At 44.6% G+C, this 25,775-nt stretch overlaps 1 protein-coding gene across 1 annotated transcript in view; it reads right to left on the reverse strand.

Annotated features, from left to right (window-relative positions):
- The window catches only part of GRIN3A (glutamate ionotropic receptor NMDA type subunit 3A), a 104,965-nt gene extending 98,831 nt beyond the window's left edge, over nt 1–6,134 (reverse strand). The window contains exon 1 of the mRNA XM_083481386.1: nt 1,626–6,134. Within this exon, the coding sequence (XP_083337512.1) occupies nt 1,626–2,369 (744 nt within the window). The 5' untranslated portion in view covers nt 2,370–6,134. The remainder of the gene's footprint in view (nt 1–1,625) is intronic.
- Nucleotides 6,135–25,775: the final 19,641 nt, after the last annotated feature.

Consider the following 25,775-nt stretch of genomic DNA (forward strand, 5'->3'; position numbering starts at 1 on the left):
TTATATTATATTATATTATATTATATTATATTATAATATTGGTATGGTGTCTGTATGCCCTGGTTCTCTATCTAGATAGAAGAAGAAAAACCCACAACAGCTTCATCACTCTCTGAATTGCCTTTTTAGATGCAAGACTATTACCTGCAGTGAGCTAAATGAAGAGGAAAATGTAAGTTGTCACAGAGTGAAAGAAGATGGTGCCAACATTCATCACCTTTCCATGGACTTAAGACAGATGAGTCACATCCCTGACCTCTGATCTTAAATAGGAAGCAAAGTAACATGGGAATTTCTCCAAAATCCATGATTGGGCAATGCCAGCCAAAATGCCCAAAAGATCCAAAGGCCTGGCTTAGTGGCCTAGGACCTGGGAGACCAGTGATCAAATCCCCACTCAGCCATGAAGCTCATAGGTTAACCTTTGGTCAATCAGTGCCTCTCAACCTAACCTACCTCATTGGGGTGTTGTGAGGATAAAATGAGGAGGTGATTAAGTGTGTATGCCACTGAGCTCCTCAGAGGAAAGGTGAGATATAAATGCAAGAACATGATGTTACATAAATCAAGGGATGGGGGAGAGAGAGGGAGGCTGGCGGGGGGTGGATAAAAAGATGCCTTGAAGTTGCTTACCTAAGTTAGACTTACGTAGTGCCTTGAATGTTGAAAAGTGTATATAAATAAAAAAATAATAGTTTAGCATCTCAAATATGACTGTTCATCTCACCCACCTCTGGGTTTGTGTGTATGTGTGGGTGTGTGGGTGTTCTTCAGGGATAAATGTGTGTATTTATCTGCAGCATGCATATGTTTGCAAGAATGAGAGAGAATAAGAATGAGACTGAAGAATGCATCTACTCAAGCATTAAATGATCTGAAAGAAGTGGAGTAGTCACCACTGAGAACGTTGAGTTGTTTAACAGCTTCATGAGCTTTAAAACCACACAAGTCTCTCTCTATAACGCACAGATGTTCAGGGTAAAGTTAAAACAAAACGGATCTCTCTCTGCGCCTGGGTGCTTAGATTTGGTGGGTATCCATCTGGATTCATCTCTGAGAACAAGCAAAGTCTCTAGGCAGAAGCTTATGAGTGAATTAAAAGTTCATTTAGCATGAATTACAAAAACGTGGAACCAGGTGGGGAACATCTGCCGGCCTGATCCCAAGCGCCTTTGCCAAGTGGAGCTACTCTCTCAGTGGGAAGAAAACGGAGAAGGAAGACAAGAAACCCAGAATAGCAAACGCTCACGCGCTAGTGAGCGCTCTTTGATGAAAGACGGTTTTGTTGTAGCGTTATTTTTTTGAACGCGGAAGTGTTGGGACCGTCTCTACATAAAGCAGTACTGTACTGTAGTTACCAGGTGCGCTGTCCGTGGTGCTGAAATATCAAACTGTCCGTTGTGCTGAAATTCGCAAACTGAAGCAGAACTTCCATTGGAACCGCCCCCCTTCCCCTTCCCCTTTCGGAAGCTCTTAAATATGTATAGTGGCTCCGGGCCATTTCCCCTCCTCCCCTCCCCTTCATCACTTTCCCCGGTACGCTCACAGAGGCGAGACCCCAGGCATCCCTTTCTCTCTCCCCACCCCAACGCCCCCCACCCCACAAACCCTCCACCCGCACCTACCAGGCTCTTTCTAGGGAACTCGTTGAGCACGATGCTGATCACGGGGATGTGCAGCGCGGTGGCGACGAAGTCCATCTCCAGCATCTCGCTTCTGCTCTGCGGGAAGGCGAGGATGGCCGAGACCCCTTGCACCACGACCGTGTGGCAGATGCTTTGCAGGAAGGAGACCGGGTCGTTGCTCCACGAGGCGCTGGGCGAGGAGAAGGGGAAGAGAGGTAGATCACCCAGCCCCGCTTCGATGGCCATCACGACCTCCAGGGACAGGTTGTAAGGCAGAAGCCCCTTGACACGGTTGAGGGTCTCCACCGCCGACAGCAGCGCCTCCCGGGGCAGCAGCGGAGGGAGACCCTCGTCGCCACTCCCGTTGCCCAAGTGTGCCCTGCTCCTCAAGCCGGTTGCCGCTCGCCACCTCCCTGGAGACCCTCCGGACCCCTTCCACTCGGCCGCCCTAGGCGCCTGCGGCTCGGCTTGGGGTCCGGCTGCCGCCTCTCGCCCTCCTTCTCTTCCGAGAGCAATGCCATGGTGCGGTCCTGGTCCCCAGGCGTCTGCGCCGGCGGGGGAAGTGGCAGCCCAGGGCTGCAGGTGCGCCGCGCCGATCCTCACCGTGTGCCCGATCCGCTTGAGGATTTGGCAGGGCTGCGGGTGGCAGGAGGAAACGGGCACCCTGGCCAGCACCAGGGCGCAGGGCGGCAGCAGCAAAAGGCACACCCTGCTCAGGAGCCACCACACGCTCAGTCTCCACATCACGGGAGAAGAGCCCGGTGCCCTGCGCGCAAGGAGAAGCCCCCTTCTCCCCCGCTGGCTTGGCACCTCAGCCGCCGCCTCCTCCTCCTCCTGCGACGCTAGGCGCTCCTCTCCCAGCCCCTCGCCTTCCGCCAGCCATACAACTCGGACGGCTCGCCAGTCGCTCCGGGCGCCTTGCGGGCTCCTAAAGTCCACATCAGCCAGGGCGGGGAGAACACCGACGGGCAGCCGCCGCCTCCCGTCGGCGGAGGCTTCGGATCCCCGCCTCGAAAGGGAGACCTTCCGCTGGCCGCTCTCGTCCTCCTCCTCGCGCCTTCCACCCAACCCGACGACGCGCCCCAGGGCTTAGCAGGGGAGTCGCGAGAGCCACTCCATCCCGGGCGGATCGCCGCAGCCCTTCGGGGCGATCCCTTCTGGCGCCATGGCTTGCGTCTGCTAGGAGGGAACAAGCGGGGAAGCCAGATCTCCAGATCGCCACGGAGGGAAGCAGACTCGGGATCCCAGCCTCCAGATCTGCCTCATCTCCCTTCGGTCACTTTGCTTCTCCTTCTTTTCTCCACTCCACTCCTTCCTCCCTCCTTCCCTCCTTCCTTCCTTCCTTTCCTCCCTTGTCTCTTCTTCCTCCTCTTCTGCTTCTTCTTCCCTCTCTTTCCCCCTCTCCAATGCGCTTCCCCTTCCCGCTTTGGAGGCTCTTGCGAAGAGGAGACCAAAGTTGCCCGGCGCGGAGGCTGAAGCCAGAGGCAGCCGCTCTCGCCGCTCTCCGCTTGTCCGAAGTGGCTCCAGTCGGTCGCTTGGCTGCGCTAAACTCCCACCGACTGGCTGACTGGCTGCCGAAGACGGCTTTGGGGGAGGCGAGCAGGTAGCGCCCCAAGCGGGACAAGCTCCCCGCGAGGGATGTTGGGGATTGTAGTCAACCCAGCCCGGGTGCTGGGAAGCGCCCACAGCTCCAGGGTTTAGAGGAAAGAACGCCTTGGCGTCATCGGAGCCATAGTTTAGAAGGCTGCTTCCCCCCTCCTCCTCTCCCCATCGTCACAGATTGTCTAATATTTGATGAGCTAGAAGAGAGCTGGAAATCACCAAGAAGGATGGGGCACACCCCTATTTCCCAAATAATTTCCTGGAACGTCTAACCCAGTGTTCCCTGCACTGGTTGGTAGTGGCTCTCCAGGATTTCACACAGAGCAATGAACCAGGGAATTGCATGGAAAGCAGATGCTTAGATAGATAGATGATAGATAGATTTGTAGAGTTGGAAGAGACCACGAGGGTCATCTAGATCCTTCCAATGCAGGAATGCAATGCAGGAATCATTCTACTGAGATACAGCAATCATACCCTCCAGCTATGGGTTGCACTCCCCACTCTATCTAACAGCTGCATGGCAGGCAGAAAATCAACAGGTGCACTGTTCCCTCCATAAAAAGACGAGGTGGGGAAAATCCACCCATCAAACGAATATAAAAATAGACCTAACTGAAGATCAGACTGAAGACTTATCAAGTCTAGAATTCTGTTGTCGCACTGGTTGGCTGTGCGAAGCACATGGGATCATGAGAGTTGGAAGGGACCCAGGAAATTACAGCTGTGCTATGACCTTAGTGTTAATAGCACCATGCTCTAACCAACTGAGCATGAGCACAAGAGCTTCCCAGTGAGAAGATCCAGTGAGAGCCCCTGTGGTGTAGTGGTTAGAGAAGAGGTTTTCAACCTTTTCAAGTCTATGGCTCACTTGGCCAACTGCATTCTTTCTGTGGCACCCCTGTGGGGCTCAGAAGCCCAGTTATGTCACCCCTTGCCTGCAGAGCTGGCAGCCTCTCACCCTTTTTCAAACACACTCCCTTGTGGAGGGTTCCCTCAGCCTCCTCTCCCCTCTCCTTGGGAGTCCTTTAGGCAGCTGCAGCTTCTTCCCCTGGTCTCTGAGCGCACCCCCCCCCCGCGCACCACAAAGAGAGATGCCTCCTCACACTGCCCCTCAGAGAATTGAGAAGCAGCTTTGATCAGCCCCAGAGGCACCATTCACCTGCAGAACTTATAGCCAGGGTTGCTGCAACAAACAACTGTGCAAGCCTTTGGGAGGCAGAGACACAAGAGGGCATCAGAAGAGAGAGGGAAGGAAGGAAGGAAGGAAGGAAGGAAGGAAGGAAGGAAGGAAGGAAAGAAAGAAAGAAAGAAAGAAAGAAAGAAAGAAAGAAAGAAAGAAAGAAAGAAAGAGGCCACTGGTTGAAATAGCAGTTCGAAAGCACGTCAAAGTGCAAGTAGATAAATAGGTACTGCTCTGGCGGGAAGGTAAACAGCATTTCTGTGCGTTGCTCTGGTTCACCAGAAGCAGCTTAGTCATGCTGGCCACATGACCCGGAAGCTGTACACTGGCTCCCTCGGCCAATAAAGCGAGATGAGTGCCACAACCCCAGAGTTGGTCATGACTGGACCGAATGGTCAGGGGTCCCTTTACCTTTACCTTACTAGGTTAGAGTACCTGGGAAAGCAGTGGTCTGGTCCCCCCTTGGCTGCAAAGCTCATTTGGTGACCTTAGGCAACTCACTGTCTCTTGGCCCAACCTACGTTACAGGGTTGTTGTGAGGATAAAATGGAGAAGAGAGAACCGCTTATGTCACATTGAGTGCCTTGGAGGGAAGGTGGAATATAAAGTAAGTACAGTCATACCTCGGGTTAAAGTAGCTTCAGGTTGAGCGTTTGCAGGTTGTGCTCCGCGGTGACCTAGAAGTAATGGAACAGGTTACTTCTGGGTTTTGCCGCTCGCGCATGCGCAGACGCTCAAAATGACGTCACGCGCATGCACAGAAGTGGCGAATCATGACCTGCGCATGTGCAGACGCGGGTTGCGTTCTGCTCAGGATGCGAACAGGGCTCCGGAACAGATCCCGTTCGCATACAGAGGTACCACAGTAAATAAGAGCGCCAGCACCTACAGTAGTATTTCTGGAAACAGGGGCAGACTTCAGTAATCTTTCGCTGTATGGTACCCTGTGTGGGGCCAAATTTTGGTGGCCCCAAATGGATCTTCTCAGTTAAAGATCTTCTCCTTGGCTCAGATCCTGTGTAATGGAACTGCCCACACTGCCCTAGATCCAGTGCTGCTGAAAATGTGCCTCTGATATTGAAAATGATGCCACGGAACCATGACTAGCATTTTAGAGAAGAAGTGTTTAAGACATGCTAAAAATTTCTGAAATTGTGCAGGGTATGGAGAAAGAGGTTAGAGTTAAAGTCTCTCTCTCTCTCCTTCTCCCTCCCTCTCTGTTGGGACCATCCAATGAAGCTGAATGTTGGAAGGTTTAGGATGGACAAAATAAAATATTTCTTGACACAGCACACAGTTAAACTATGCAATTCGCGCGCCCCAAAGATGTAGTGTTGGCCACAATTTTGATGGTTTTAAAAGACGTTTAGACAAGTTCTTGGGGCATAAGGCTACCAATGACTGCTAGCTCTGATTCCAAAGTCAAAGGATATCAGTTGCTGTTCAGGTCCTGCATGGAGGCTTAGCCACTGTGAGAAAAAAGATGCTGGATTAGTGGTATTATTATTATTATTATTATTAGTAGTAGTAGTAGTAGTAGTAGTAGTAGTCTATATCGTCCTTCACCCAAAGTTCACAGAGCGGTTTACAATATAAAAACACAAAGATACACACCATACAGTGGTACCTCGGGTTAAGTACTTAATTCGTTCCGGAGGTCCGTACTTAACCTGAAACTGTTCTTAACCTGAAGCACCACTTTAGCTAATGGGGCCTCCTGCTGCCGCTGCGCCACAGAGCACGATTTCTGTTCTCATCCTGAAGCAGAGTTCTTAACCCGAGGTACTATTTCTGGGTTAGTGGAGTCTGTAACCTGAAGCGTATGTAACCTGAAGTGTATGTAACCTGAGGTACCTCTGTAATAACAAACAAAAACACCAGCAACAGTTTAAAAGGCAATAGATTGTTCTAGGTTATCTTTAAAATCTGTCATATTAAGAGTTGTTTTAAAAGAAAAATGTGAAATCATTTTTGTGTCATTTGCATGCCCATCTCATTTTTGAGATATTAGTAAATGTGGACCTGTATGCAATGTTTGTTTCTTGGATTTTTCCAATGGCATAATGTTGTGGGTGATTGTTTAGCTAAGTATATATTTCTATGGAAATATATGTGTGTTATAAGGGTGTCAATATAGTGATTTTATTAGTCGATTAGAGGTTTGTGAAGGCGATTCTCAGAAAATAAAATATAGTATTTTCCTACACAGCTGCTGTTATTGTTTTCCTGATTGCTTTTGCAGCTGGCTTGATCTCACTTGTTATTTCCAATCTTGCTTCATATCTCACATCTTATAAACATTGGAACTGATCCCTGAGTACAGAGCAACCTCTCAACATATCATTCGTTCATAAATTTATTCATTCCAATGTATCAGCAGTCCTGCCATATGCTTAGAAACCTCCCAGGGCAGCCAAACCCCAATTAAAAAACATAAAATTGAATCCATATAATATAAGAAAATCAATTTGGAACGTAAACACCATCAATAACAATTACAAATCCCCCCCCAAAACCAGCAGCAGGCTCCAATAAAAGACCTCACACCTGGAATAAAATGCACCTTTCTTGTAATGCTCACATCACAAGAACAATATGGATTTAGCTGAATTTTTTAAAATGACAAAACAACCTGATGTGCTGAATCTCTCTTGGGAGGCAGTTCCCTAATCAAGACCACCAAGGGGTCTCACCCATTTTGTGGGCCAGCCTAAGATCTACCAATGCTGAAACTTAGATCAAGGCCCTGTATGATGACTTCCATGCATTGGTTGTTTCAGACAGGAGAAGGCATTCCCTGATGTATTCTGGGGTGAAGCTGATTAGGACTTCAAAGGCCAAAAACACCACTTTGAATTGTGCCTGGAAGCTCATTGGTGCTTTCATGCCCGCCCTCCTAAGTATTCAAAATATGACTTCACACCTGCAATCTGAAGTGGTACAATCTCAGTCTACCACTTCATCTGCTATTCTGAGCAATTGCCTCCCCCACTGTAGTTCCACCAGACACAGTCCACAATGTTTAGCAGGCCACTTTCTGCTATCTGAAGAGACTTTATTGGGGTGGGGGGTAGAAGAGAAGGGAAATACCAGGTCCATGAGATTGGCTTCTGCTCATGCGACACAGAATATGATTCACATTGTTGATATATACATGGTGACATTTAATGTTATTGACATTGTTCCTTGCCTTTCTGCAATATACCATTTATTCATGCATTGGTTCCATTTATCAGCCAGCCAATAAGAATGATTCTTTGGGCAGCATACACAACAAAACAGATTACAAATCACATTTCCAAAAAAGCATGACTCAATAAAGCAGCAAATAAAACAAAGCTAACACCAGGACAACCATTCCAAAACAGAGATCTTGAGAGTCCAACATCAGACCAATGATCAGTCAAATACAGCAAACTAAAAGGATACATTCCAAAGAGTTAAAACAACCATGACCAAACCCCAGTAAAACAAAGTTGTGGTTGTTCTTTTTATATTTTGAAAGCCCTAGGAAAATGAAAGGAAAATGGGTTTCCTAGCACTCAAAATATATTTAGGTAGGCTCTAGGTGGGTCTCTCTGGAGTGGGCATTTTGCAATCTGGTTGGGTACAACTGAAAATAACTTTTCAAGATGGTCTACAATGATGAACCGACAAAGTGCAAATGAACAATCAAAATAATGATAAATGGATCTGAAAGTAATGCAACATATAGTTAATTTATGAGCTTCATTGCCACATCATATGGTGTTGGTCCAGCACACTCTTCTCATACTCTATGAGAACGGCTGGTTTGTGGTAGCTGAATCACACAGGGGAAGAGCTGCACACAAAGTGTACATCTATTTGAGTCAGGTCTGCCTGTGAGCAGAGAGGGAGACCTAGGGTCCTTCGCACCCTAGGCAAGGAGCTGGATCAGCCCCGATGGCAAGAAAAAACCCACTTTAACACAATATGACTGTCAGAAGTTACTAAATTTTATGTGATCCAAGTATTCAAAATGTCCAGAGTGAGGGCAAGGTGAAGAGGAAGGGCGAAAAATAAATAAATAAAAACTCAAACAGCCTTTGCCAAGTCAAAACAAAAAAATTCCTTCCAGTAGCACCTTAAAGACCAACTAAGTTAGTTCTTGGTATGAGCTTTCGTGTGCAAGCACACTTCTTCAGATACACTGAAACAGAAGTTGCCAGATCCTTCTATATAGTGAGAAGGTGGGGAGGGGTATTACTCAGAAGGGTGGTGGGAATGGGTGATTGGCAGATAGCTGAGATGAGCCTGTTGACGACTCTTAACGACTGCAATAGGTTTTACAGGAAAAAGCAAGGGGTGAGAAGGTGAGAAATGGCTTTGTCATGTATAATGAGATAAGAATCCAATGTCTTTGTTCAGGCCAAGGTGAGAGAAGGATGAAAAACTTATTCCATGTTTGATCTTGCCGTGATAATGGTGGCACATTGCAACACACATATACCGTACATTGTACACTGCATAGTTTCATACCCTCCAACATTTCTTCAATGAAAATAGGGATGTCCTATTCAATAATAATAATAATAATAATAATAATAATAATAATAATAATAATAATAATTTCACTATTTGTACCCCACCCATCTGACTGGGTTGCTGTAGCCACTCTGGACGGTTTCCAACATATCTAAAAACATAATAAAACATTAAACATTAAAACGTCCCTATACAGGGCCGTCTTCAGATGTCTTCTAAAGGTTGTATAGTTGCATATCTTGCATAACTCCATTCCCTTCAACATTTCTCTGATGAAAACAGAGATGTCCTGAGGAAAAGTGGGACATTCTAGGATCAAATCAGATGGCTTCTGTAAATCTGGGTCTGCCCCTGGAAAACAGGGACACTTAGAGGGTCTGCAGGTGATTTTTGCACACCCACCTGCCAATTGTGCACCCCTGGCAGGGTCTGTTTTGCCAACCCCTAGGTATGCCTCTGCCTGAGAGTCCAGGAACAGTCCACTGCACAGCCAATGCGATCATCTGAGGGCCAGGACATAGCAGCTTGGATTTGGATTTCTTATGAATCACCAGCCAGCCAAGCTGTGTATTCTGATTTGATCTGACTGAGAGCAATTTGGCCTGGCCTGTGACTGCCTACAAAGCGCCATCCTTTTTCTATTGATGGCACACAATGTTCATTAGGACAAACGAAGCAGGGTAGCGAAGAGAAACCTGACGAAGGTAACCACAAAGGAACTTTAGCACTGCCAATAAAACGTGCAAGTCATTATATTCATCATCCCCAAATTGCCCATGTGGGCATTAGCTGGGTTACTTCGTGCAAGGAACATCATTGTTTCCACACCAATTAATGCATTTCAAAGGCGGAGGAAACAGGAACTGTGTAATAAGGGAAGAGCAAAAGAGAAAATAAAACAAATCATTAGAGTGAGCTCATGTGGCATGATCAAAATATACGATAGCATGGGGCCCTCTAAAGGTTTACTGCTATTTGTTTGGAAAGACATCCCACACAAATCCTTATAGTGCCTCACATATTAAGTCGTGTTCTCCTCCCCTTTGTATGTCAGAGGCTCAAATCCTGCATTTCTCCTCTGATTTTAGATGGGTTTTAGGTTCTTCCTTGGGACAATCTTAATGAATATCTCTGTAGTTTCTGGCCATATCCATATTATGGATTTAAACTGGCTGCATTAACATCCATTCTATCTCCCAAGGGAACCCTGGAAAAAGGTCATCTCACCCCTTTTTAAACCAATCGATCATTGCACTCTGCAAGAGAGGGCCTCCATCAGGAGGTCTGTTCCATATGAAGTAGGAATTGGGACTTTAGTGTGGTGATACCTACCTTTTGGAACTCCCTCCCATTACACATCAGACAGGCACCATCGCTATTATATTTTCAGTTCCTACTGATGACTTATCCAACCAACCTTTGAAGAAGAGATAATAGAATCATATCATTGTATAGTTGGAAGGTACCCCAAGGGCCATCTAGTCTAACCTCCAGCAATGCAGGAATTTCAGCTAATGCAGCCATGACAGACAGCCACCCAACCTCTGCTTAAAAACCTCCAAGGAAGGAGAGTCCACAACCTCCAGAGGGAGACCGTTCCACTGTCAAACAGAAAGTTCTTCCTGATGTTGAGTCGGAATCTCCTTTCTTGTAACTTGAAGCCATTGGTTTGAGTCCTACCCTCCAGAGCAGCAGAAAACAAGCTTGTTCCCTCTTCCATATGGCAGCCCTTGAGATATTTGAAGATGGCTATCATATCTTCTCTCAGTCTCCTTTTCTCTAGGCTAAACATACCGGGACGCGGGTGGCGCTGTGGGTAAAACCACAGTGACTAGGACTTGCCGATCGTATGGTCGGCGGTTCGAATCCCCGCGGCGGGGTGAGCTCCCATCGTTCGGTCCCAGCTCCTGCCCACCTAGCAGTTCGAAAGCACTCTTAAGTGCAAGTAGATAAATAGGGACTGCTTTATAGCGGGAAGGTAAACGGCGTTTCCGTGTGCTGCGCTGGTGCTGGCTCTCCAGCTGCAGCTTCGTCACGCTGGCCACGTGACCCGGAAGTGTCTTCGGACAGCGCCGGCTCACGGCCTCTAGAGCGAGATGAGCACACAACCCCAGAGTTGGACACGACTGGCCCGTACGGGCAGGGGTACCTTTACCTTTTAAACATACCCAGCTCCTTCAATTGTCCCTCATAAGGCTTGGTTTCCAGACCCTTGATAACCTTGGTTGCCCTTCACTGCACGTGATCCAGCTTCTCAACAACCTTTTTAAATAGTGGTGCCCAGAATAGTCTACTACTGAGCTAAGGTCCTTCGCTGTCCATCTACTGGTGCATAGCTGAAGCCTGCACCAGAGCTCCCACACCAGGGACACTTCTCTCTACCACTGGAGGCCAGCTGAGGGAGGCAACATTGAAGGGGTGAGATTGAAGCTTTAAAATAAAAAATCTTAAACAGATAAATTTTATCTGCTTCAGGTGCTCTCAGAATTAAGCATTTCCCTATCAGTATAGTCTTGTTTCATTTGTCTCATTCAAATGAAAATGTTCTGGTTAGGGCTAGGATGACAGAAGATTGGGAATCCGCAGATACAGGCAAGTGATATTCCGAGGCACCAGATGAGTCAGTGAAATTGTGTATATTTGAAACACAATTGGAAAAGCCTGCAAACACCCTCTAAATCTCTGGATACCCTTGGAAAATGCTTTAAAAAACCTAGCAGCCCTACCAGAGGGGCAAGAACGGTGTCAGTCTTCTTCATTGATGGACAATATGTTTCAGGGACTGGCTGGATGAGGAGGAGTGCTGGAAGCCACCTTACCAAGAGGGAGAGGATTTGGATCTGGGCTCCTGGTGGTGGGAAGCTGGCCACACCGCAGATAAGGGGGCGAGCTAAGAAATACTGGAGGCAGGAAGCTTAAGAGATAGTGAAGAAGGCGAAACAGTCAGGTGCCCCAGTACAGAGCAGAGGCAGGAATCAGATCTGGCAACTCCACCACACAGCCAGCCTGACAGCTTCTTTGTGTCATCCTGCAAGCCCTCTCACTCCCAAAACTTGGCATCTGTTGCATATTGCCAAGCAGAGAGCCAGGCAGACACACAGAAGGTCCCTTGGAGCTCACCATAGACAGAAGGAGGAGACTGAGACAGAGGACTAGGGAATGAAGGGGGAGTTACAAATCAGTCCGGACAACTGCTTCAACTGGACAGAAGCAACTCTTAGGGCTGGTGGAACAAAGGTTGTGTACAGACCACACCAGGGGTCAGCAAACTTTTTCAGCAGGGGGCCGGTCCACTGTCCTTCTAACCTTGTGGGGGGCCAGACTATTATTTTTTTTGGGGGGGGGGGAATGAACAAATTCCTATGCCCTACAAATAACCCAGAGATGCATTTTCAATAAAACCACACATTCTACTCATGTAAAAACACGCTGATTCCCGGACCGTCCGTGGGCTGGATTTAGAAGGCGATTGGGCCGGATCTGGCCTCCAGGCTTTAGTTTGCCTACTCATGGACCACACTATACCTTTAAAGCACTTTTGAAGCACATTCTTAGTTCAAAAAAATTCTGGGCGCTGTAGATTATCCCTCACAGAGTTACAACTCCCAGCAACCCTTAACAAACTACAGCAACCAGAGGTCTTTGATGTAAAGAATGTGCTATGAATGTGCCTGTAGCTTAAAGAAGCTATTTTTGTACGGATAACTTGAAAGCAAATAAGCCTTCAAACTTTAATCATTTTAAGAGGTAGATTAATCAGATAAAACTCTGATTCATTGTTGAGGGGGTCAGTTTTGATGAGCAGGGGCTCATTTTAATTGGTGCAGCTGAGACCATTGTTTATATTTTGAAGTTACTTTATTTTTGATGTTCTGCTGTAATAGGGAATGCAAAAAAAGATGATATAAATGGCTACTTTCCTTCAAAGGACAAGCAACAGGTTTTGTTCATCCTATTCCTCATTACCTTTCTGTACTTCAAAAAGGTACCTATTATATTTGGAGGTTTGGTGATATGCAAATTTATTTAATTTTAATCCTTTGGTCTGCACTATTGGATACAGAGGGTGTTACTTGAGAGTAAACTTTATATGGCATTGATTCTATCATACGTTGCTGAGGTATAAAACTCAAGTTGCTTTGCAAATAAAGCAAACTAACAATAAACCACACAAAATTTAAAAGCAGCCTAACAATATAACCAATGAACCAGACAGCCAACCAAAGGGGTACTGAACAAAGTTGTAATCAGAGTAGACACACTGGGTGGTATTCAGCTAAGTTTTACTCAGAGTAGATCCGATGAAATTAATGGACATAACTTAGTCATTTCCATTAATTTCAATGGGTCTACTCTGACCCATTGAATATCACCCATTGAAGTCAGTGAACTGAAGCTGGTCATGATCTCCACTGACTAAAAATCTAAGCTAAACTGTCAGCTCAGAACAGCACCACTGCAATAGCTTAGCTCTTTAGCAAGTTAATTAAAAAATGAATATCCTGGCTTTGTAAGACCTAGGACCATCGTACCTACGGGACCGCCTCGCCTGGTATGCCCCACGGAGAGCCTCAAGGTCCATAAATAACAACACCTTAGTGGTCCCAGGCCCTAAGGAAGTTAGATTGGCTTCAACCAGAGCCAGGGCCTTTTCAGCACTGGCCCCAACTTGGTGGAACGCTCTGTCTCATGAGACCAGGGCCCTGCAGGATCTGATTTCTTTCCGCAGGGCCTGTAAAACAGAGTTGTTCCGCCTGGCCTTTGGATTGGAGCCAATTTGATTCCCTCCCCCCCCCTTTTTTCTTTTTTCTTTTCCTTCTCCTGCAATGAGGCTTCATTTTAATATGTTAATGTTCCATTATTTTAATGTTGTATTTTATTTTTGTTTTTAAGTTTTAATCACTCATCTTGTTTTTATTATTGCTTGTAAGCCGCTCTGAGCCCGGCCTTGGCTGGGGAGGGCGGGGTATAAATAAAAAAATTATTATTATTATTTAAGAGATCAGCAGCGTATTAGGACTATGATTTACAAACCATGAAATGGGTGGTAATAGGGGAAGCAATCCACCCTCAACCTCTAGCAATAGTTCAGTGCAGATGGCTACTCATGGGCATAGCAATGCATGGAATGGAAGAATTTGAACTTGTCCTCTGGCTCCACCCTCCATGTATTAATGAGCTCTTCTACACTGTATACAAGCCATGCCCTTCCTTTCTGCACTGTTGTGTACAATGTCTCTGCATAATCTGTACCCCACATTCAGTGCCAGATTTAGAGCAGTGCCAGCATTTCCACCACGCAGGAGACCAAGCTGAGGGGATGCAACATTGAGAGGATCCATAATTGAGAAGATCTGTTTTGGAGCACCCAATTTTGCCCCTCGTGCAAATGAAGGATTTCTAAAGTTTGTCCCTGCTTCGTTGTTTTCAGGGTACAGAATGTGCATGCAGAAACTGAATGTGCAACATGCAGTTTTTACACAGGTAGACTCCATGCAGAAGAGTCCATCAATGTGTGGACATCAAGGGACACAATCCTGCTTGCTTGCTCCTTAGGTATCTACAAGCACCCCACTGCTTTCCCCAAAAGTAGTTGGGCCTTCACAAGCATTTCCACTGAATACTCAAATTTGTGTGTGTGTTAAATGCAAATTCTTGCCTCCCACACCACAAAAGCAGAGAAGGTTTTCACAGAGCAGCCTCCTCTGCCAAGGCCCCCTGACATAGGAAAGCCCCCCCCCCCCAGGGCCCTTTCACTGAAACTTGGAGCCAGCCCTGGACAGAATGCTTTCCTCTTCTCTTAATATGAGACTATTTTCAGGCAGTATTCAGTTTCATACTGGCAAATTCAGATAGTACAATTATAGTTGATTGGGAGATTTTCTTCAACAAACCCACTTCCCCCAAAATGCTTGTTGTTTAGTCATTTAGTCGTGTCCAACTCTTCATGACCCCATGGACCAGAGCAAGCCAGGCACTCCTGTCTTCCACTGTCTCCCACAGTTTGGTCAAACTCATGTTGGTAGCTTTGAGAACACTGTCCAACCATCTCGTCCTCTGTCGTCCCCTTCTCCTTGTGCCCTCAATCTTTCCCAGCATCAGGGTCTAAGTGATGGGAAATTGCACTGGGAAGTTTGGGATAACACTTGCTTTGATGCAACAGTAATTGAACCTCCCCACAAACAAAGCAGAATGGATGCTTTTTAAATGGCCAACACCATCTAATCTCTCTGAAAACAAATAAGGATAAAACCCAATAAATAGGTCATCGGGAAACACCCTTAGATTCTCTCTCTCCCCCTGTGTGCTATTTCTCTTGAACACATGAATTAAAGCCAAAGTTTTTCTTATAACAATGGCATTATTGAAAGTGCAGATATGGGGCTGTGCCGGCAACAGAGCTGCTGTTGTGTGGGAGGATAATGCAAACACTTTTGTAACATGTCATGGGGAAAATTTAATGTAATAACAGGCCCACGGTGAGCAATAAAATAAACAACACAAAAGGGTGCAATGAAGTGAGCCAAGCGACTGAAACAAAATAGTAATAAGCTGTTTGGGTTTTCTTTTTTGAGGGGGGTGGAGGCATAAAAAATAGAATTATTATTTTCATCTGAAGTGGAGAATCACAATACATATGACTGACAGCAAGGTCTTCTGTCTGTATTCATAGGGTTCTATTCAATGAAACCCTACTTTGAGTAGACCCACTGAAATGAATGGACCTAGTTTAGTCATGCCTATGAACTAGGAGCAGCACAGAATGCCATCCTTACCATTTGATGGAGGACTGTAGTGGGCTTCAGGATATCATCAGTCAACTTATTTAAACATATTCAGGGGTAAAATTCTAAAAAAAAGGGATGTGCCAGAGTTAACGCTTGTGCAGATGCTCCACCTCTAATGGGATATATGATAAGACAGATAAATCTGTAGTTTTGGTCCTCACAATATCTCACTTTTCCGCTGTCAGAGCTGGGAGGTTGCCACTGCTGCTCTGCTCCTCATGTCGCACTGCAGAGGTGGGTTGAGGGGACCCCAACCAGTTTGGTCATACAGGGTGCACAGCCTCGGGGGCACTCCAACTATGATGTAGAATGGAAGGCAAGAGGTGGGGAGGGAGCACCAAATTTTGGCATTGCACAGTTACGTTTCCGAGCACAATTCAAAGTGTGGGTGCTGACCTTTAAAGCCCTAAATGGCCTTGACCCAGCATACCTGAAGGAGCATCTCCACCCCATCGTTCAGCTCGGACACTGAGGTCCAGCACCGAGGGCCTTCTGGCTGTTCCCTCACTGCGAGAAGTGAAGTTACAGGGAACTAGGCAGAGGGCCTTCTTGGTAGTGGCACGTGCCCTGTGGAACGCCCTCCCACCAGATGTCAAAGGAAAAAAAACAACTACCAGACTTTTAGAAGACATCTGAAGGCAGCCCTGTTTAGGGAAGCTTTTAATATCTGAAGGACTATTGTATTTTAATCTTTTGTTGGAAACTGCCCAGAGTACCTGGGGAAACCCAGCCATATGGGTGGGTAATAATAATAATAATAATAATAATAATAATAATAATAATAATAATTATTATTATTATTTTGAAATTTGAGACTCCAAGGTCCGCCACTGCTGGCTGCTAGGTAAAAGTAGTATCAACAATCTGGGTTCCAATGACTTGGGGTCAGAGATGCCGACTTGTGCCCAAGATTGAGGGCCCCCCGATGCACGTCGTGTGTGACTTCATGCACCCATTGTGCATTACACATGTGTGACATGATGCACACAGTGTTCAATATGCACACGACATTGCATCGTCAGTTGGAGGGTGAACACATTGCACAATGTGGCACAGTTTCAATGGCCAGTGGCTTCTCCTCCCTTGTGCTCAGAAGGAGCCAGTCAATGAAGCTGTGCCACGCTTGGCTCCATGCTCAGACTCTTTGGTCTCCTCAACGTTGAGGGGCCCTTCCAACAGATATTGGGGTACGGAGGCAAAGACACCTCGGCCCAATAGTGTTGGTATTCCTGCTTGGGATTACTTATGAAAAAGGACTAGAATAGCGCATGAAGAAAGGAAATGGTGATGGCAGGCCAGCAAAGAGGAGATAGGGGGTGTAGGAAGCATAAGGCAGCTGAAGTGGTGTGCTCCAGATGTTGATGAAAAGTTGGTGGGTTTTGTTGTTGTTGTTGTTTTTTGCAAAATCGCAAAGAAATTGGATGCTTTTGAGACTATCCTCCACTAGGGCCAGGGCTTTTTCAGTGACGGCTATGACCTGGTGGAATGCTCTGTCCTACAAGACTAGGGCCCTGCAGGACTTGATCTCCTTCTGCAGGGCCTGTAAGACAGAGCTATTCTGCCTGGCCTTCAATTTGAATTAGCCTGATCCTCTATTCCCTTTACCCTTTCCTCTTCTATGAAGAAACCCTTTCAGGGACCCCACATTTAAATTCTTCCCTGGTCCCCTTGCTGGCCCTAGCTGGACCAACTTGGCCAGTTAGCCCTGGTGATCATTTGATGTCTACTGACTCGGGGTTTTTTTCTTCCCCAAAATGACCCTTGAATTTTTGAATTTTATTGATATTGATGCTGCATTTTATGTTGTATTTTATGCTGTTTTAAAGTCGCATTTTAATCAATGTTTTATATTTGTTGTTAGCTGCCCTGAGCCTGGTTTTTAAACTGGGTAAGGCGGGGTATAAATAAAAATGTATTATACTTATTATATTATTTCCGAGGAAAATCAGGAAAAACAACACTGCCAACATGGGCTGCCAGATTTTCCCGGACATCTCGACAATTTTCGCCCAGACACTGCTTGTGGTTGCAGTATTCCAGATGTTTTTGGGAAATTCTGGCAAGCCTACTCCAGGATGACAGGAGTCGTCCAATAACATCTGGAAAGCCACTCAGGTTCACCACTCCTGACCTAAGGTTAAGTAAGGTAAGGTAAAGGACCCCTGGGTGGTTAAGTCCACTCAAAGGTGACTCATTTCGCTTTTCAGAAGAAGAAGAAGAGTTTGGATTTGATATCCCGCCTTTCACTCCCTTTAAGGAGTCTCAAAGTGGCTAACATTCTCCTTTCCCTTCCTCCCCCACAACAAACACTCTGTGAGGTGAGTGGGACTGAGAGACTTCAGAGAAGTGTGACTAGCCCAAGGTCACCCAGCAGCTGCATGTGGAGGAGTGGAGATGCGAACCTGGTTCCCCAGATTACGAGTCTACTGCTCTTAACCACTATACCAACTGGCTCTCTTCAGGCTGAGGGAGCCGGCTTTTGCCCACAGACAGCTTTCCAGGTCATATGGCCAGCATGACTAAACCACTTCTGGTGCACAGAGGACCGTAAGGGAACAAGGGTCTGGTATGCACCCATTCACTTTGCTTTTGCTCATCTTTATGGATATGTATCACTTTTGCTGCACTTGGTGGACATCTTGCAAGTGCATGAATAATTGGCACATCCAGAATGATTAAATTTTCACCTTGACTTAATGTAGGGACAAAATCTCTCACCTTCATTCTGCTGAAGTTTCCGAAGACGCAGAGTCCTTTAAAGTGAGTGATATGCAGCTGTCTGACCCGTCTCCAGTCACTGGAAAGTAACTAGACCATATGATCACCGCTTCCATATCCCTTAGCATAATTCCTACCATATAATGATCCTGTGGTTCATAACACTTGATAAAAAGAAGGCCACTTATTACTAAAATTACAGCATTTCAAAAGCAACTTCTTCAGAAATCCAGTCCCCGTCTATGGGTCACTGCTACCCTACCAGTTATAAATGTTTCTAACTAGAAATGGAGTTACACCAATGAATCTTTGTCTAAAATGTGAAGTTTCCTTTTCCCATAGAATAAAACTGGTATCTCTATTGAATTTGATCTTTTTTTTTTAAATGCCCTCATTTTAACTGTTTTTACACATGTAATGTTTTTAAATTATTTTTATATCTGCACTTATTTTATAAATGCTTTTATTGCATTATGAAATTGCCTTGAGATGGTTGTTAGGAAGCAATCCAGATGACCTCCAGCACTGGTCCTTATCAGCTTGCACTTGATGTCCATATTGGCACATATTTCTGGGCCAAGTTCAATGTTCTTTTATTAACTTAAAAGGCCCTTAACAACCTGGGTCCAGGATACATTAAGGACCACCTTATTCCTTATATACCTGCCCAGTCACTGAAATATCTGGGGGAGAGTCTCCGATAGTGTTTTCCCATGGCTCAGATGCACAGCTCTCATTCTCCAGAAGTTGTGCATTTATTATGGTCCTCCTCATTCTGTGGAACTCTGTCTTGACTGAGATTTGACAGGCCCCCTCCTTGTTGAACACCACATGCCAGACAAATCCTATTCAGCATGGATTTAAAGAAGTTTTCTAGTTTTTATTATTACTTTATATTTATTTAATAAAAAGTTATTAATGTTCTTTGCATGTTTTTTTAAGAATTTTTATGTATGCCACTTAAAAACCTGGGTAATCAGGTAGCCTATAAATACCTTGAAATAATAAATATGTGCTGTAGATTAGAGGTCACCAACATGGTCTACTCTCCTCCAGACGCTTTTTCTGGTGTCCATAGAGTCCTTCCAACCCTGCCCTGTTGAAATAAGGTTTGAAGAAGAAGAAGAAGAGTTTGGATTTGATATCCCGCCTTTCACTCCCTTTTAAGGAGTCTCAAAGCGGCTAACATTCTCCTTTCCCTTCCTCTCCCACAACAAACACTCTGTGAGGTGAATGGGGCTGAGAGACTTCAAAGAAGTGTGACAAGCCCAAGGTCACCCAGCAGCTGCATGTGGAGGAGCGGAGACGCGAACCCGGTTCCCCAGATAACGAGACTACCACTCTTAACCACTACACCATACTGAGATAAGCATCTTATGGTGAACAATTGTAGTGCTGCATATTTATTATTACAAACACAACATAGTGAGGGGAACCCCCTCCCTCAATTTCTCAGTATGGACTAAACATCTTCAGTGGGCTTAGAATGATGATTGAGGGCCTAACTATATTTGTAATTAACAATGCAATTAGTAATCCAATCATGTGTTTTATTATAGTGATTGTTATCAAGATTGCAGCAACGTTCAGATTCTCTTCCTAATGCTAATTACTGTGCTGGGGGAGGGATATTTAATGGGGATTGTAGTGGGGGGGAGCTCCCCTACCCATGTACTGTGATACTGATAACAATCACCTGCAATTTGCTGCACCTGGAATTTGATGTTTGAAAAACACACACAATGTGACTGCTATTCACATAATTGACGTGCTGTTGTTGTGTACGGTATATAAAAATTTAATGATATGCAATGTACAGACTCTTTATATTCAAAATAATTTTACTTTCATAAACATATAACTGAGAAGAACATATCTACAATCTCATGCTTATTGACTTTGTTCCTTATAGAAAGCACAGGTTTCTCTCTATTGACATTTAGGGATCTTCCTCTGTCTGCCTCACCCCAGACAGACATACATCGCCCTCAGCAGCAGCCAGAGAAACCTCTCTCAGAAGCCATCCCCCCACCTCCAGAGAACAGGGGGAGAACAAAAACAACAGTTACTTGAATAACAGTCACAACAGAATGGATTGCAGTCAGCCAATCACATGAGAGCTTTTGCCAAAGTAAAAATCCCATGCTAAAAATACACAGCAATTCAACATAAGCAAACATTTCCATTTCAGGAAATTAAACTATTATCCTTAACAGTTTTAGACTCTGGTTATAGGCAAGAGGGAGAGAGGGAAACTGGAAAGGAGTATGCTGGAAGAGGCATGGCTGACTGGAAGAATCTAAAAGCAGAGCACTCCACAATGCAATGTTTTGCTGCCTGCCCCATTTGTCATTGATAATGGCCATTGATGGGCCCATTTCCTGGGGACAGATCTACCTCCCAGACTAAATTCAAAAATATGTCCCCCGTAACAATTAGTTTTCAAATAGGGAGTTCTTCTGTCCATGTCATCAAGCAAAATGACATTGCACCATTAAATGTGTCCAATTTAAGTGGAAATATACTGTATTTAGCAGTCATCATTAGACTGTGTGCTATCAGCATATGCGAAACATCGTACCCCGGCTGCTGCTATTTATTATTATAATGTTGCCATTTCCAGCAATAAATATCATACTGCTTGATGGATTCATGATCTTAATTTCAATTACATGAATAGTCCTTTGGATGCCAGATGGTAAACTTAAGCAATCAAGTCAGAGCTGAGGCTAACTTTGCAACTAAATGAATTAACCGCCGTGCCCTTTCCAGTAATTTTACATATGAAAAATGCCATATCAAAAAACCAGTTGTAGTGTGTTAAAATGCCAGAATAATTCCTAAGCCTGTCAGCTTTGCTAATGGCAATGGAACCTTTTGTATGATGTACATTTCATTTATGAGCCTTAACAGTATTCTAAGGCAATTATATGCTTGTCTAAGCATTTCCCCTCATTTGGACGTTGGTGTGTGGATTTTCCTTAGGACTCAAAATAAATTTCAGTTTTGTCATGATTCGCTTTGCCTTGCAGAGATCATGGTCCCTTTTCTCTCATCCTTGTTTAAAATAGCACAGCTCTTTGCAAAAACGAAAACCCTCAACTCTGAAAGAGGGGGGAGGTATAAGAGGAGCCTGGCAATGGAAAATGGATCCAACTTATTGGTAACACACATTAGACTTTGGAGCTGGAATATACAGATATTATATTCTTTTAGACTAAGGCTCCCAACTGTACTATACATTTAGAGCTATCTCATAAGAGATTTAGAGCTATGTCATGGTTTCACCCAAAGAATCCTTGGAACTGAAGTTTCTTAGGGGTTCTGATAGTTTAAAAAATAAATAAGTAAATTTTCTTTATTAAAAATAAAAATAATTTAAAGAAAAAAGAAGAAAAAAGGGGGGACCGATAAACTTGTTATTATACAATGAAAGGACAGAAGGTGTGTATAAACTCGTATCACCTGAAGGGTTCTGCATTTCTCTTGAAGAGCTAGTTTCTAGAGTGGTTTAATAATCACTTCCTTTTCCCAGGGAACTTCTATTGAAAGGATCCCTTCTTGCTCCAGGCCCCTTTTCGAGTCAATAAATTTGTTTGGGGCAATCTATAAGAACCCTGCTGGACCAGACCAGTGGACCACATTGGTCTGGTCTAGCTTCTTGTTCTCTCAGTGGCCAACCAGATGTCTATGGGAAACATGCAAGCAGGAAGGACACAAGCATAAGATTACTCTCCCCTCCTGCAGTTTTCAGCAACTGGTATTCAGAAGCATACAGCCTCCAACAGTGGTTGAACTCTCCCATGGAAATCAATGAGCTTTAACATACTTACCTTTGCCTCCAATAGTTTGGTGACTGTCATGTAGGTTTCAGAAATGTCCTCACTCAGGTCTTTTGGGATTTAATTGAAAAGGCCATGTTAAGAATATTCCCCCCCCCCCCTTTGCAGGAATGATGTTGTCTACAGGAGAATTTAAAAACAAAACGGAAGACTTGAGTTGCCGCATTCTCTAAAGTGTCTGATAACCGTACTTTAATGATGAATTCTTTTGTCATGTAAAATTAATTTTCGTCCATCTGTTTCTAGATTGTAGACATCTGGTCCCAAGGTACTTACCTCCCCCCGCCCTTCTCAAACCCCAGGGGGATATGCACAGCCACTCATTTTATACTCTTCTCAAAGTCCTGCCTGAACATTTCTACTTAAGCAAAACTTTTATGGGTCTTCAATTAATAAGATGTGTTTCAGACTCTGGTTATGAAACAGCTCGATTGAGTAATGGCTGTGATTTTAATGGGATATACAGCAGAATCCTCATTATTGTTGGCTTTCAGGTGATATATGAAAGGTTCCATGGACCGGATCCAAAGGAGAACCATGGTGGATCCAGAGGCAGCCTTCCATGAGTGAAAGGGAACATTTGTATCCATTCCTTTCCTTGGATCCAACCGCCAATGTCAGGCGGAGAAATCTGTAGACCTCCTGACGTTTTTGGACTCCCATCAGGCGGCAGGTCAGGGTTGATAGGAGTTGCATGTATTCTGGCAACATCTTGAGAGTCTGCTCATCCTGTCAGTGATGGCCATGTTAGGTAAGTGTCTCAGGCTGCAGTTGCTGGATCCCCTCATTGTAGGAAAGAGCTGTGTGCTTTTCAGCTGCTAGGCTGGTTGGCTTCTGTCTGTAGAGTGTGTGAAAGTGAATCTTGTCAGGGAGAGAAATATCTTTGGCTGGATCTGCTGCTATATGTAATATTTAACACACTCTCTTTTTCTTCTTCTTACCAGTGATGACCCATTCACACATAATAGTCATGACTTCATGTCACAGGGGTCAAGTGATAAAGAAGAATGCCTGAATCCAGCCCATACAAAACATCTTAAATGCCTCTTAAATGGCCCGGAGACTTACTTTTCCATTGCTAAATGTGTTCAACTGCAGCAGCAGCATCATAGGACTGGGCTGCCCATTTCCCTTGAAATTCTCAGACTAGATCCTTCCAATCCTGTCATTCCTGGTATAGGAGAGACAGACTATTAAACCACAAGACACCTTGCTTATGAACATCTGTGTCTGTTCCACTACATTCTCTGACTCATCACTTTTGTCCTAACCGTGAAAAGTCTTTGCTGAGAACAAGGGAGATTCCACCCCCACTCTCCTGTTAATGATAGACTGTAAGCAACGAGAACTCCTAAACCAACTAGGCACTATCCCTTAGGAATTCCTTTCCTGAACTCCACGCTGAGTGGTTTTGAAATGAAATAATGAGGGGATCTGGACAGCATTTCATACAGTTTGCGATGGAATATGTCACTGATTAGTCAAACTGAGATGCCTACGGTGGCTTTCTGGTGCGAACCTGTGTGGGTGCTTCATTCTCCCTTTCCCCATGTACAAAACACAACATATGCCCTCCACACAAGGGGAAAAAAAGTCCAGGCTGCTAACTTAAGAACTAGCTTATTTGAAGAAGGGGGGGGGGAGCTGCACCTGAGTAGAAATGGAATTAGACTTGACACAGCACAGGGCAGAATTTATTTCTTTAAAGGGAATGTGGAACAACACCCTAGTTTAAACACTTGCCCAGATGCTGACGCTGTGCCCATCCTTGTGTGGTGGATGAGGAAAAGGTGCACATCACTCCTCTCCCCCATTCTCATAACCTGTGATGCACTCACTCCTTTTGCTATCTGTCTGACCTGAATGATTCTTTCTTCTTAAAAGGCTTAAATTAGATGTTCAGAGCTGCAGTTTTCTATGCATCATGTATCCTGCCGCTTAATCAGTTGCCTTGGTGTTTGTCCTGTGGAGATCTTCAGCCTTGGGTCCCTAAATATTGCTGGACTACAACTCCCATCATTACCACCCAGCCTAGTCAGTGATGAAGGATGATAGGGATTTTAGTCTAGCAACCATAACTACTTGGGGACCCAGTGATGAAGAAGCCTGGTAGCAAAGATAGATGAGCTAATTTGGACTGAGGGGAATGGTTCTCAATTCAGCCTACACCCAGTATTTGGAAGGGAAAGAAGGTACGAAAAATACATTTGCATTGGATAAATCCCCACTGAGCCCAGCCTCCCATAGCATTCTGAAAAGGTGTTAGGAGTAGGCACAGACTAGGATAGCCATCTCTTCCCACCAAAAGGCAGATACAGTCCCAAGATTATTCACAATGATTTCACCGACCCCCAAGAAAACAAAATGTTGTCTCTCTTTACAAAGTTATCTTCACAGTCAGAAAGTGATGATGAGCAAATTGAGCCATTGCTCTTCTCCATATTTTCACTCCCAGACTTAGAGAGCACGAAAACAAACAAAAACCAAGCGTGAAAGATAATAATGCACAAACTAGCTCCTATTATTGCAGCAGAGATGATATCGCACTAATGCAAACATTGGTTGTCTCCCAAACAATCAGGGCTTGCTAAAGAAATTCATCTTGTTGCTCACATTTTATTTCTGGAAATAATAGTATCTTTGCTTGCAGGGTATTAGCTTCCCTGCTGGTAAATTGATGCCTAAGCAGAGCAAATCTCTCAATTCCTTCCATGAATTATACATCAAATGTTATGTATGACACACCCAAATCTTTCAAAGGAGGAAGTTAGTCAAAAACTATACTTAGTTCCATTTTCAGTGGCAAAACCCTGGTTTCCTGTAGGGACCAGGGGGATAAATTTGTTTGTTGACATTTTAATGCAAATCTATCTAGCTTGCATTTCCCCAGACAATATTTCAGGTGGGGAATACAGGGCTCTTCACAAGTAGCTGGACTCCAACTCCCATCAGCCCGGTCAGCATGACCCAGCTATCCTTCAAAATTAGCTCTTCCATTAATTTCACAATGAGTTATTCAATAAGAAAATGCATGCAGAGAAAGTATCAGTAAATCCAACTAAATCATAATTGGATTAGACCATTGAAATCAATGGACTTCTGTTCATAGATTTCAATGGGGCTTACTCTGACTAACATTGACCATCGTTCTTAACTAGGAAAAAAGTGTGCAAGAATACACGTATCTGTGAAAATAATGTAAAAATGCGTTAAACGAGGGACAATAGTTTGAAAAAAATGATTGCATCACAGAAAACCATGTACAGAATATTGTACACGAGGAGAAAGCTGCATGAAAATGTTATGAATGTTCATGTGGACATTTCTTTTTATAAAATTGCAAACTGATGTGGAAATGGGATGAAATGAAGTTCAGACTGGAACTAAGAGAAACCAGACCTGCCACACCCATCCATCCCTAGTTCCTTAGAATAAATCCAGAATTTGAGATGGAAATTCTATTTCTGGAGCCAAACACCATAAGTATCATATATATACGATACTTATGTGC

The sequence above is a fragment of the Podarcis liolepis genome (genome assembly GCF_965112155.1).
Source record: "Podarcis liolepis genome assembly, chromosome: 17".
In the NCBI taxonomy this organism is placed as follows: domain Eukaryota; kingdom Metazoa; phylum Chordata; class Lepidosauria; order Squamata; family Lacertidae; genus Podarcis; species Podarcis liolepis.